The sequence below is a fragment of the Camelus dromedarius genome, chromosome 1, assembly GCF_036321535.1.
Source record: "Camelus dromedarius isolate mCamDro1 chromosome 1, mCamDro1.pat, whole genome shotgun sequence".
NCBI classification, from domain to species: Eukaryota; Metazoa; Chordata; class Mammalia; order Artiodactyla; family Camelidae; genus Camelus; species Camelus dromedarius.
This window is the reverse complement of record NC_087436.1, coordinates 15972782-15987018: the sequence shown is the minus strand read 5'-3', so window position 1 is coordinate 15987018 and position 14237 is coordinate 15972782. Positions and strand designations below refer to the sequence as shown.

The 14237-nt window shown below is 34.7% G+C and overlaps 1 protein-coding gene across 5 annotated transcripts in view; it reads right to left on the bottom strand.

The window, feature by feature from the left end:
* Positions 1 to 14237, bottom strand: part of LRBA (LPS responsive beige-like anchor protein) — a 620799-nt gene that overhangs the window by 464900 nt on the left and 141662 nt on the right. For all 5 annotated transcript variants that reach the window (XM_031464854.2, XM_064490742.1, XM_064490851.1 and 2 more), the window contains exons 24-30: positions 13439 to 13614; positions 12440 to 12593; positions 11851 to 12031; positions 9161 to 9288; positions 7956 to 8063; positions 4649 to 4808; positions 1395 to 1842 (exon numbers count right to left, since the gene is read on the bottom strand). In XM_031464854.2, coding sequence (XP_031320714.2) covers positions 1395 to 1842; positions 4649 to 4808; positions 7956 to 8063; positions 9161 to 9288; positions 11851 to 12031; positions 12440 to 12593; positions 13439 to 13614 — 1355 coding nt within the window. The remainder of the gene's footprint in view (positions 1 to 1394; positions 1843 to 4648; positions 4809 to 7955; positions 8064 to 9160; positions 9289 to 11850; positions 12032 to 12439; positions 12594 to 13438; positions 13615 to 14237) is intronic.

Genomic DNA, 14237 nt, shown 5'->3' with positions numbered 1-14237 from the left:
GAGGCCAAATCACAGACAATTTGAGCATCAACATAAATAACAAGAACAACAGATTATAATTCATTGAATAATATAGGAAACCATGAGACCATAATGAATGTACTGAATTCATTAGATGAAGATAATAAGAGTCTCAGAGCACCTCTTCACAAGGAATACCTTCACAGTGGAGAAAACATCATTTTAATAAACGATCAGGATGAACATCATCAGTAATGAGATAAAACCATGTACCACTTGTTACAACACAACAGGAAGAAACAATGTCACTTCTGTGATATTACTGCCAAAGATGCTTTAACTTGAATCTAACCCTGAGGAAACATTAGACAAATCTAAACTGAGGGACATTCTACAAAACAGCTGGGCTCTCATCTTCTAAAGTGTCAAGATCATTAAATTCAAGGAAAGACTAAGGAGCTGCTCTTCCAGATTGAAGAAGAATAAAGAGACACAACAAAAAACAACACATAATTCTTAATTGGATCCTTCTATTTTATCTTCTATAAAGAGCAGTATTGAGACAATTAGTGAAATCTGAAAGCTGTTTGAAGATTAGAAGGTAGTGATATAGCAGTATTAATTTCCTAATTTTGATAAACGTATTGTGGCTACATAGAAAATATACAGTATACTACTCACAGATAGAGTAACAGAGTACATATATGTCCACGTCCCTTCAAATGACTCAGGAAAAATAAAAGTTCTTTTAACTGACAACTTTTCTATTAAATTAGAACTTGTTTCCAGATAAAAATATTGAGTTTTGAAAAAGAATGTGTTTCATAACTCTAATATATACATGCCTTACAGATAGAATTGCAGAAAATTTTAAAACATAGAAAAATTTTAGGCAAATTAGCAGAAGGTTTCTTAGGACAGCCAAGTCAAGAGTCTGCAGTCAGCTTTCTCAAGCTGTCAAGACTCTCCATACTTTGTTGAATTCCTGAGTCTATTGGAATTCACAGATTCCCACTTTTTTTCACAAAGGCTAACACAGTACCAACAGCAGGGAAGTGAAAGGCAACCATTTGTAAGTATTGGTGATTTCTAAGTTGTAATGAAGAAAAAAATTGTTTAAAATACAACTTGCCCGTGTATCATTAAAACTATTTTACATCATCTTATTGATTATATTGATAAGTAAAAATCTGAAATGATATACAAATCCTACAACATAATATCCCTGTAATTTTTATAAACTAGATCGAACATCCCCTTTTTTTTTAAATTGTAGTCAACATACAATGTTGTGTCAATTTCTGGTAAAATATCCCTTTTTTATATTGAAGCTACAAAATTTAGCAGAGTGAAGTTAAATTCCTGTTCACCTTGTAAATCTTTATAATTTATACATTTATAAGCATACCAAAACAGAAGACTATTTACACTACCTGTCAAAAGATCTGAACTGCACAGGTTGTTCAACAGACAGATCGCCAAGAGCTCCAAGGCCAGCCGGTGGCAGGAGGGCAGAATCCACTGTGACTCCATCTGCTGGTATGTTAACCAAGCTTCGGAGAATGTCCTTCACGTTGACATTTTTTGAAACTGGAACTGACGGTGCAGCCTTGTTATCCAACTCATTTCCTCCATCATTTTTGGTTTCCTGAGATTTATTGACTTCTAAAGAAAGAGTGCACAGCACCTCACTGATTGCATCGGGGCCTGCACTGACACTTGGAGGTGCCACAGGAGAAGCTACACTCACACTGCTTCCTAAACCAGTAGCTGTTTCTTCCCCGATGCCCGAGTCCCTCCTTCGAGCAGATGATGTGCTTCCCGATTCCTCCACTGATGCCGGAGATAACGGGCTGGATGCTGCTGGTGAGCTTTCCACATCTTACCCAGAAAGAGAAGAAAAATACAAATAAAAAAAATTCAGAACCCATTTTTGATATATGACTTCTTAATTTTGTCCTAATATCCATCTACTATTTTAAATTATGAGATATATGGCATGTTCTAAAAGGCAAAAATAAATTACATAATCTATAAAATGCGTCACATAAACACACAGCATCAAAATAGATAGTTTAATAAAACAATAAATAATAACAAAGTATCTGAGAAAATCCCAAACTGAACATGACATACCAATGAGTTGGAAGCCACTGGCCGACAAGAAAAAGCCCAAAATCCTTAGGATAAAATACAAGGTTCTTCAATAATAAGAGTCTACTAGGACATACACTTCATCAGGGCAGCGAATTTGTCTTCTTTAATATTTCATCACCAGCACCCATAACAATGCCTGGGCCTACAACAATGCCTAGCAAGTAGTGGGTGGTCAGTAAATACTTACCAGATGACTATTCATCTCCACCTTTATCTCCTGCTACCCACGCCATAGCACATTATTCTTCACCACAGTAAACTGCTTGCTGAACATGGGACGTGTTTTGAGCTTCCATGCCTTTATACATGGGCATTTCTTCAGAGACTGATCCCAACACATCTACCTCAAACGTGGTTTCTACTGCTAAAAAAAACTTGTTACCCCTCCTACAGTGCATGAATAACTCAATGATCCTTAAAAGCTAGTTCAATAAGTAGCACTACCTTTTCTATTTGATTTTCATTTCTCCAGCCAGGCATTCACTCCATTCCAACAAAAATGCTAAGTCCAATAGTCAGTTCTCAGTCCTCACATCACTTGACACAGCTGCAGCAACTAGTTATTCCCTCCAGCGTGATAACACTGTATTCACTCAGCTTACAGGACACCACGCTCATCTGGTTTTTCATCAACTCTCTCACTGATTGTTCCTCAATTTTCTTCACTTCTTTCTCTCCCTGATTTCTTAAATCAGAGGGACTTAGTTCTTACCCCATTTATTTTTTTCTGGCAACATTTATTCCCTTTGTGGTCTCATTCACTCTCAAAGTTCTAAAAACCACTATGTCAAAAAAAAATTCAGACTGTTATCTGTAACTGCCTATTCTACATCTTCTATGTCTAAAAGACATCTCAAACTCAGTATGCTGAAAACTGAGTTTCTTATCTTTCCTTGAATATGTTTTACCTTCAGTCTGTTCCACTATACTTTATAATCATTCTTGACTACCTTCCACCTTTCACATATCCACACCCAATATTTTAAAATCCTGTTTTCTCACCATCAGAACACATCCAGAATCTGACAGAGTCTCACCAGCTCTACAGCTACCACCCCAGTCCATCCCCACATCACCTCTTGTCTAGATTACTGCAATATCCCCCTAACTGGTTATGTCAGACTGTCACATGAATGGTTCTACAGGCCCATGCCTCCTGGCATTCACCCCCTTGAGAAGTCCTTGAATCTGGGCTGGGCCTGACTTACTTTAACCAGTAGAATGTGAGAGACAGAGCACTGGGCCAGGTCTGTGCCCAGCCTTTAAGAATGTCAGGCAGCTTGTGCATTCTCAGAATCCCTGCACATCTCTGTAAGCAATCTGGCTACCCTGATAGAGAGAACATGCATAGAGACCACATAAAGAGGAAGAGGACCTCCTAACTAATGGAGCAAAACCACAGAATTCAGCTGAGAACAAGTATCAAGGCCCCACACATACAAATCCAGCCAAGCCACTGCAGTCAGTCAGCCCTAGCTCTTGAGGCCATCCTAGCTCAGACACTAGATACATGAGCAGAAGATCCATCTCAGGCTTTCAACCCCAGCAAACATCATCTGGAGCAGGGGTGAATCATTACCAGTGTGCTTTGTCCAAATCAAATTCACAAAGTCAGGATAAAAAGACGAAAACAGTCGTGGTTTTAGCGTCAAGGCAGTGTGCTACATAGCAGTACATAACCAGAACACTGGTTTTCCTTGCCCTGTAGGGCACAGTCTTAAAACAATCCCAAGTGTTAATTTCAGAAACATAAATCAATTCTGACTCCTGTTTTCGTTGTTGCTGTTGTCCTTTTTGTTGTTGTGTTGCGGTTGTTTGGGGGGGGCGGTTAGGACATTATTGTGCAATCCACCACAATCTTAGGTCATCTTCCACATGATCCAGGCTGTTAAAAGACTTGTTTTAATGCTGTAAGTGCTGCTTCTACCAGCATATGTTAAAATAAAGTGTGATTTATTTTTCCACAAGTAAAACAAAAACAAAAACAAAAACAAAAAAAATCCACTCACTAGAACATAAGCTCCATGAGGGCAGACTTCTTCCTTTGTTCATAGTGAACAAGTATCTAGCAGGCACTGAATGAACACATACTGGATAAGCAAATCACCTCTGCTGGGAAGGAGCTACTTCTACAACTACAACGGCTGCTTCTCTAACTGTACATCTTATAACTGGCAGCTACTTCAATCATTACAGTTATTTGTCAACAAATCTGTCTCTAATAAGAAAATATAAGTTACTTTTTCTCCACAACAAATGCTAAGGTAAATAAAAATGTTTACTACTTTATTTGTGAAGAATAACATTTTTTCACTTATCTTTCAATTAGATGGCTCATAAAAGAAATTATCTCCCAATTGCAATTAACTACATGGTACTTAAAATATTTAGTTACTAATAAAAACAAATGAATGCTCTCACTTTATACATAAATGGATTTAAATTCCAGAAAGAGTATCTTAACTAAATCATAAGTAGGTAATGTTTTATTTGAACTTTGGATGTTAGGGAATAAAACATGGAAACTTACCAGGGAGTGATAAATTTCCACTTTCACTACCAGATTTCTTAAATGACTGGCTATGCCTTTCATTGTGGGGTTCCAAAATGTCTCTGTACTTCGAGACCATAAGAACAGAGATAAAGTATACAACTGCCAAGGCTAAAAATTGAGCTTGTTTGCTGTCCTCCTGGGGGAAAAGAAAATGAATTGATCATGCCACTATTAAATAACACATTTTAACTCATTTTACCTGACAATATTAAATACAAAACACATTAACAAATCTTTCAATATACACAGAAAATAGTAATAAATTCATCCAAGCAAAGATTAGGCAAAGGCTTTTGGAAAAATGCCTGTAAACGTGAAGTTTTATGCTTGTAAAACATGGAGAGAGAGAATGTGGTTCATTTTCTTAAATTAAGTGACTCAACCTGAAGAGATATGTCCTAATATACTTTATAAGATTAATCAAATAGCAATTATCATTATAAATGAATAATTATGTTTACTTCTAACCATAAGAATTAAAATGTTTTTAAAAAATCACAGTAACAGTTTTTCTAAAAGATAAAACACTCAAGATAAAAAAAGTAAGGTTATCAGACACAGAACTGGATGCCAAAGAAATCCTCAAGAGTATTTTAAAATAGTACAGACAACCACGCACCCAGGATTGAAACTACAGTGTTTGCCAGCAAATAAAGAGGCAAACTAGATTGACCTCTAGAAAGATCCTGGCTTCGTCTCAGCTCTACAGATCACCTGCATATCTGTGTATCAGTGATCTCTTCATCTAGTGAAATTCCCCATTTTCCAAGGAATCCTAACACATCACTAATTTTGGTAACTTTTCAAAACAGCTTGGAACTTAATTAATTTAAAGGAGAAACTCAAATTCATCCATTAAATACTGCAAACTAACGGTGCCCCAACTAGCAGATAAATTTAAGATGAAGAAAACAAAGAACATTGTTGCCTAGCAGATAAATAAAAGGAAACAAGTGGTACAAATGAAACTAAAAGTTAACAATTAATGAGTATGAAAAGTTTTAGATACAACTTCACAGGAAAAAATGAGATTTCAGGTTCTACCTGCATAACCACTTGATAGAATTATCAGACATGTTTATAATCTGACAAAAATCTTAGGTACTTTTTAGGTTCATGTATATTAGTCTTGAGGGAAAAGACAAATGTGTATTTTTCCTTTTTTATTAACCATCTCTTTCCTCCAGAAGTGCCTGTGTTCCTCTGCTATGCAATCCTACATCTATTACAGTAACTGCTACTAACGATATCGACATTAAAAATGTAGGCATATAACTTACTTGGTATTCTTAATTCATTATAAATTATGTATGCCTATCCAAATCCTTAATTAGCCCATTAATATGTTCAATGTTTACTAACTACAGTATGAAGTTTATAGCGTATGCCTGATCTGTGCCCATAAAAAATATCCCATAGGTCCTAACTCCTGAAACAAATTTGTTTTCAATTGAAACTGTCATTTATTGAATACTTACTATGAGTCGGGCATTGTGCTATGTACTTCATATACATTCATTAACCTGTTCACACAACATGAGGCTTAGAGAAGTTAAGTAAGTTGCCTAAGGGCATACAGTAAATGAAAAAGCAAATCTGAACTAGCATTAGAGTGATTAAAAACCTTAACTCTTAACCTCAGGGTACTAATTTTTTTATATCCCCAGTCTTAGGTCATTTCTTTTTTCTTCAAAGTTTGCTTATGCTAGAAGCGCCTCTGGGATATTGTTTGGAAAATATGGTCTTTTCTCTTTTTGAAAACTTCTATAAGGTGATTATGTAACTTTCACAATTACCAAAAAATTAAAATTATTTGTTAATGTCAGAAATGATAAGGTAGACAGAGGAGACACTCTGATTCTCTGTCCAAATACTGTGATGTAATAAATTATTAGAACATTTGAAAGAGCCAAATTGTATAGAGCCAGGGTGAGGAGTTTTTATTTCATTTTAAATGCTATGGAAAGCCATTACAGAAGTTTTAAAGCCAAAGAGGTATGTCATTTATTCTAGATTTTTAAAGATCACTCTAGGAAATACAAAGTTATAGGGCAACAGACAACACCTGCTCAAGAAAAGAGAGTGGGGAGAAAAGGAAGCAATATTTGGTCCCAAAATGAACCAGTCACTGGGTGCAGAAAAAAACAAAAGTTGATGGTCTCTTAATTAGTAAGAAATAATATTTCTTAATTAATAAGAATAATAATTCTCAATAATAGCAACCAAAAAGCAAAAAAGTGAGGTCAAGTGAGGCAGTATAGCATAACGGTTAAGATCGAAATCCCAAGAATCAGATTCCCAAGGTCCTTAACCCACTTCTACCTCTTAATACTTGTGTGATCTTAAGGCGATTATTTAAGCTAATAGTGCTTTTTTCTTATAGGATTATTCTGTGAATTAAATGAGGTAATACAAATAGAGCATCCAGTTCTATGCTTAATATGCTGTAAGTGTGCAATAATGGTAATTATAGCTAATAAGTATTATCTGTAACTACTATTAAATTGTATACATGTATAAAACAGTGAAGAATCAAGAGAGGACTAAAGCACTGGAGAAAGAGGAGGGAGAATTTAAAATGGAAGTTATAAAGTTTATATTTTTTAAAAAACTTATATGTAATATTGAGCAGCCAAAACGTAACACACAGCAAGTGTTCAATAAATATGAATGAGAATACTCCAAATCCCAGCGAGTAGGATCACAAGTGATTTTTATTCTCATCTTTATACTTTCTTAAATAATGTTACATTTTCTGCACCAGACTCTGCCATATTATATATCAAACTAGCTAAAATAAAACTATTTTTCATCTTTAAAAAATTAAAAACACCACACATTTCATCATATACTTTCATATCATACAAAACTTTCAGAGCATAGATCGCTGGGTCTGAATCCTATCATTTACTAGTTCCATTGGCTTGAACAAGTTAGTCGCACTCTCTGTGCCTCTAATTCCTCATTTATAAAATGGGAATTACAAAAGTACACGACTCAAGACGTTGTTGGAACTAATGAGAACATATAAAGCACTTACAGTGCTTACTATGTAATAATGTGTTATTCTTTTTAGTATCTTTACTCTGATATATTAGCTCCAATTATATAATTAATACTTTCCGATATTCTAAGATTCTAAAATTACTGTCAAGAGAACTTGCATCTAGGCCCTCCTATCTCTACTCGACTATTTTATATCACAACGAGTATTCACTCTTCGGGCCTATGAGGAAATATGCTATTAGCTGATATATTTTGTAAAAGAAATACAGTAACTTACTATGTCTCTGAAGACAACTGCTCTAAGCCGATTAATATCCATGTCTTGCAGAAGCCTGTCAAAATCTCTTACTGGAGACATACCACCAGTTACAATGTCCAGTGGACTCTAATTAAGACAAAAAAAAAATGTACATTACACAGACATTTTTAAAAATAAACACGTATTCCATAGGCTATAATACTGTTTTCCTCAGTTTATTTTCCTACTTCTTTCTCTCTTCAGTTTTTTGGATGCCAGGATAGAGGTGGGAGGTGTAGCAAGCAGTCATGAAGGAAAAAAGAAACTGCGTGCTGACTCACCAAGTACATGAAATACAAACTGACTTATCTGAAAGACAAGGTAACATGGACACAAGGAAACTAAACATGGAAAACGTATAACCAGAAGGAACCCTACTTTAAAAAGACACCTGCACCCCAATGTTCATAGCATCACTATTTACAATAGCCAAAACATGGTAACAGCCTAAATGTCCATCGACAGATGACTGGATAAAGAAGATGTGGTATATTTATACAATGGAATACTATTCAGCCATAAAAGTGACAACGCCATTTGCAGCAACATGGATGTCCCTTGAGAATGTCATCCTAAGTGAAGTAAGCCAGAAAAAGAAAAATACCATATGAGATCGCTCGTATGTGGAATCTTAAAGAAAAAAGAAAAAGACAAATGAACATAAATACACAACAGAAACAGACTCTAAGACATAGAATACAAACTTGTGGTTGCCATGAGGGAGGAGGGTGGGAAGGGACAGACTGGAAGTTCGAAATTTGTAGATACCGACAGGTATGTGTAGAATAGTTAAATAAGATTATACTGTATAGCATAGGGAAATATATACAAGATCTGATGGTAGCTCACAGTGAAAAAGAATGCAACAATGAATATATGTATGTTCATGTATAACTGAAAAATTGTGCTCTACACTGGAAATTGACACAACATTGTAAACTGACTATAACTCAATAAAAAAAAAAAAGAAAGAAAAACAGACAAGATTAAGTATAAGCAAATCTTTACTTACTGTATATTTAAACACAAACATTGAAGGTTATGTCCCCAGACTAAGATAATTATTTTAAGACCTCTGTCAGATTTACTTAACTTTATGTTGAAATGGACAAATATATTTAAGATCTTAATCATAAAATAAGAGAGCAATTTTTAAACTTGAATTAATTATTCTGTACGCTTACCTTTGCTGCAGATTTCCCCATGGGAATCAGGCTGGGTATTGTTTTCTGGCCTTTAGCTGTATCACCTCTACTTTTCAGCTGTAAATGCTGCTGACACTCTAAACAATTCCTTACTGCCACTGCACACACTGTAATTTAAGGAAAAAATTGGGCAAGAAAAAAATTGCATTTAAGATTATGGAACTGATAAAAATCATCTATACAAGTTACATAAGATCATCTTTGAAACAGATTACCTTCAGCAAATTCCTAAAATGTCCCTGGACTTTATCACCTGTCTGTTTTGCGACTGTTAGCTACCCTATTAGGGTCCACTGCTAACAGAAAACAAGTTCAATAATCTTAATAAACACTCTACTGTTTCTCAGATCTCATCTTAGCTACATGAAATGATCTTTTAAGGAGGAAAAGATAGGGGAAAAAAAGAATTGAAAAAAAGGTGTAAGAATAAAGAAAGTAAATCACACTGCCATCAACTAGTCCAGGATAATAACCCTCTGTTACCTTCATTAAAGTAAAATAGTTAAACTAGAAACTTGCAAGTTTTTCTTATAATGTTTATCATTACTAACAGAGAATGATAGGGGTATAGCATTAAAAGGACTATTTATAGGGTCTACCTCTTACTGGCTTTCATTAAAACTATTTGAAAAATAGGCAACAGAAAAGAGACTGTGATTAATGTACAGTCCACAATTACCTCTCTAAACAGCTCACTAATCAGGCAGTTAACTCAGGTTACTTACAAGTTGTTGAGTTTTAAATGACAAAACAGGTAATACATAATTGATCACGAATTGCTTTCTATCATGCAATCATCTCAATTCCCAAACAAATTGGTAACACTGAAGGTATCTGAACTCAACTAGAATGGGAGAGCAAATTAGGAACAAAGTAGCAAACTTAAGTGGGAACTCTAAGTACCATCAGACTATCATATGCTTAGCAGGCACAGAATTGAAAAGGGAAAGTGTTCAGAAAGGTGCCAAAAGAGTAAAAGAAGCTGGAGAAAAGGAAGGAAGGAACATAGTAAAGAAGGGGGAGGGAGAGAGAATATGCAACACAACTCTGTCAAATTTGGAATCAGGCCCAGGAAAATAATTTTTCTACTACGTTTGTCACAGGTTGTATAAAATCAGGTTTGCATCCACATTACAAGCTCAAAAACCACAGCAGATGGCCAAATATCAATCACTCTCAGTAGTACAACTTATTCTTACTGTTGCCATCCTACCTTCTCACCCTCAGCCTCAGGATCAAAACATTTGGATTCTAAAAATGTACTCTTTGTAGGAAAGTGGAAAGGTTTACAAATGGCATACATAAAAGCAATGGATTCTAAATATAAAAGCAATGGATTCTAAACATTTTAAGTATATTACTGATACAAAGTTTAAGGCTGTATTCTATAATAGAAAGTGTAGGGAACACTAGTTAAACTATATTTAAATTCCAACTTGACAGATTTATAGCTTTTGAATTTTCAGTAAGTTTCCTAACTTCTCTGATCTCAAATTCCCTCATGAATAAAAGGAAGAATATAGAACTGAATAAAATAATTGAATGAAAGAAAATGGTTGCAGGCTCACTGTGAAAATCAGCAATAATGACAAATGACTGTAGTCAATAAATAACAGCTTTTGTTTGGTTGTACTCACCATTTGAATCTCTCTCAATGAGAATTTTAAAACAACTTTCTAAAAATAGTATACCAAGCTCTTTAGAGTATCCTACGTACTCTGAATAGCATTTTCAGTGAAAATAATTATTGCACCAAAAGAATCTAAGTACAAGCACATCTGTTTATATAACAGATACTCTTGCTAAATATGGGAAAATATTTCATTAACTAATTAGATTTTCAACTGCTGATATTGTATTTTCATAGGTGCCTTATTTCTGATCTGTCTTCCTATGGCCAAGGTACCTAAAGATTTTGCTTCCATTTCTTGGTCCCCCTCCCTACACCTACTTCTCTCAAGTTAATAAGTAAATCATTAACAAAGTCTCAGTATTTACAATTAGTTAAAGGAAATTTGCTGCAGAGAGAAAAATTATCTTGCTTCACTGAAGAAAGTTCAGATATTACTAAAAATTCATTTCATTTATTTCAACTTTTACCTAAGGACAAACTGCTTCCAGGAGAAGAACAGAGATTTAATAATTTTATTAACTGCTTCAACAAATTATCATAACATGTGTGAATAAAGGCTGATCTTGAATGATGCTAGTTTAGAACCTTGCTACTCAAGTGTGTTTGTAAGAGAAGCAGCATCAACGTTACCTGGGACATGCGAGAGAGACGATCTTAGGCCTCATCCCAGACTCATATAATCTAATCAGCATTTTAACAAGACACTCTGGTCATTTATGTGTATGAATCATCTTAAAGTATGGGAAGCATTACTTTAAAGCAAAAAAAAGATGGGGCAGGGGAGGTAATGCCAACCAGAATCAACCTAGCAGAATTTTCAAACAATGTCCTTTCTCCTCTATGCAACTTCACAACCACTACTATAGCATAGTACAGATACAGCTCTCCATTCTTTGGAGGTTAAAAAGTAGCAAAAGACAAATTGCCTAGCACACATTTTCCCACCAACAGGAGAAAGAAAATATTCAATTTAGTATGTCTGGATTACTGAAAAAATTTTAAGTAAATTCCTAAGTAATGGATTTTAACAGCTCACCCAGTCGGAGACACTGCCGCAAAATTCCTCCAGATGACATATTTTTTTCAGCTTCAATTTCAGTAAAGCCAAGAGAACTTGCAAATATAAGCACATCCACAAGACTGATTAGTCTCTGCAAAAATGTCACAGAGGCTTCTACTGAAAGGCCTTGAGTAGGTTCAATATTCTCCAGCTCATGCTGTAAGGAATAAAGTTTGACATTTACATCTATATTCTGCCAAAAATCCAATTTTATGAGACACATTCCCCAAATTTCTAAATTTTATAAAAAGCCAGGCTTTCAGAAATCTAGTTCAGTAGAGTGATTTCATTATCATTTCATCTAAAAAAAGAGGCGTACATACAGGTGAAATACTGTCAATCATATTTCTCACTAGCTGACTCATCCCTAAGAATTCAACATTCTTTTTAGTCCTTTGATTCCTGGAACAGATTCTAAGGTCCTTTCAGGTAATTGTAAAAGATTCTGTTGCTTTTGAATTATAGAACCTATGATTCATAGTAACTACCACATTCAAGTTTTAATCAATAAAAAATGCATAAGTCATGTTTTCACACCAATTTTATATAGTAGTTATGTCCTTACTGTAGCCGATGTAGCAGCTGAAAGCAATGGCAGTATACCCCCACAAGCCATGACCATATTGTCCATCACTTGAGAGATGAGATGAATTGTGTTGTGTACAAAGATGACATTATCACTGCTATTCACGAAGTCCATAACTGTCTTTGTTGAATGGCTGTCCAAAGATAAATGATGTTTACTGATAAAGCTAAAGAAAGGAAATCACACTTTGCCTACTTCAGGGGAGGGAGGATAAGGTGCTTTTGCTTCATCTTGAAAGCTGAGGAAAGATAATGATGCAGCAGGCATTTTGGGGGGTGTATACTTCCTCAGAAGATGTAGACCATTCATATCAGTAGTTACTATCCACACCCTTTCTCAGTGTTGAACCATTAATAGGATTCAACTTACACTTGATATAAAAGTTGAACTAAACTATTTTTATGTAGGAACAAAATTAAGAAGTCATGTAGCAAAAGTTAAGAGGTAAATAGTGCTAAAGGTACTATTAAAAATGAATTTTCTAGTAACACTTTCTTAGATAATGTCATAAAGCACATTTTTAAACAAAATAAGAGTAGCATATAAACAACAATAAACAAATTAGGTTTTTTAAAATCACAAATCAAACAATGAAGGATAATCTGAAAAACAGACTTTTTCTACCAAAAATACATTGGAAAATTAGATGTTTTAAATAAATCCCAATTTTGTTTAGTACTTCTAGGAATAAACCCATTTGGGCATATTATATGCTATAAAATATGCTACAGAAGACTTTCAGCAAATTTTTTAAAAGAAAAATAATTGATTTTCAAATTCTTGCAATCCAAATATGGTAGCTCATTTTTATAACAAAGAATGAACGTTAATTCAATAAAACCCTATGATAGAAATAATTTATACTCTATTTTTCAATCCAATGACTGAAATTACTTACAAAACGTTAAATGTATAAATTTCTTTGAAAACAAAGACTAAAATCTATACAGAGCTACCATAATAAATATACGGACAAACCTTCTCCACATCTGTATATCTGTTTCTATTGAAAATAAGAGATCAGTGAGCAAACGCTGATGCATCGGAGACCATTTGAACTCAGGAATACGAAACGCAGATCTGGAATCCCTCCTTTGCCCATTAACTGCGTCTGGTGCAATTCCTTGCCCTGGCTGCTCCTGCTGCCTTGACATCTAACGGAAACAATTTAAAAGAGTAATAAAATCAAGTTCAACTTCAATGGAAGGCATGGGTATATAATTGTATAGCTTCTACCCAATTCATCTATTAAATACTAATACACATACACTAAGTAAGGAACCATAGATACTAAGGAACCAAATTAGAGAAAAATTATCAAGGAGTAATAACATTAATACATTATTAAAACATTTAAAGTAAAGTTATAAAAATGCTGAACTACCACAATTCAGTAGTGATTGGCTTGGACCATGTTAGTATTATCACCAGGTAATGTAGCATTTTATTAAGTTCTTGGTTTTGAATACTGGCATGAAAGAAAGGCCATATCTAGATTATAAATTGGCTGGAATTAAGAAAAACTAAAAAATAAAGACAACAGAATAAAGAATAAACCAATGAAAAAGAAAGGAGGAAGAATTGAATGAAGTGGGAAATGACAACATGCAACCAGCCACTGAGTCATAAACACTCTGAGGTACCAGCAAGGGAGAAAGCTGGACCTCTGGGTCTCACACGGGTGCCCCCCTCTTACAAAAGTAAACAGACCCCATGGAACAACTTTAAACCATATACTTTGTATATAAGGTTATACACTAGCAGATGGTTCTGCAGG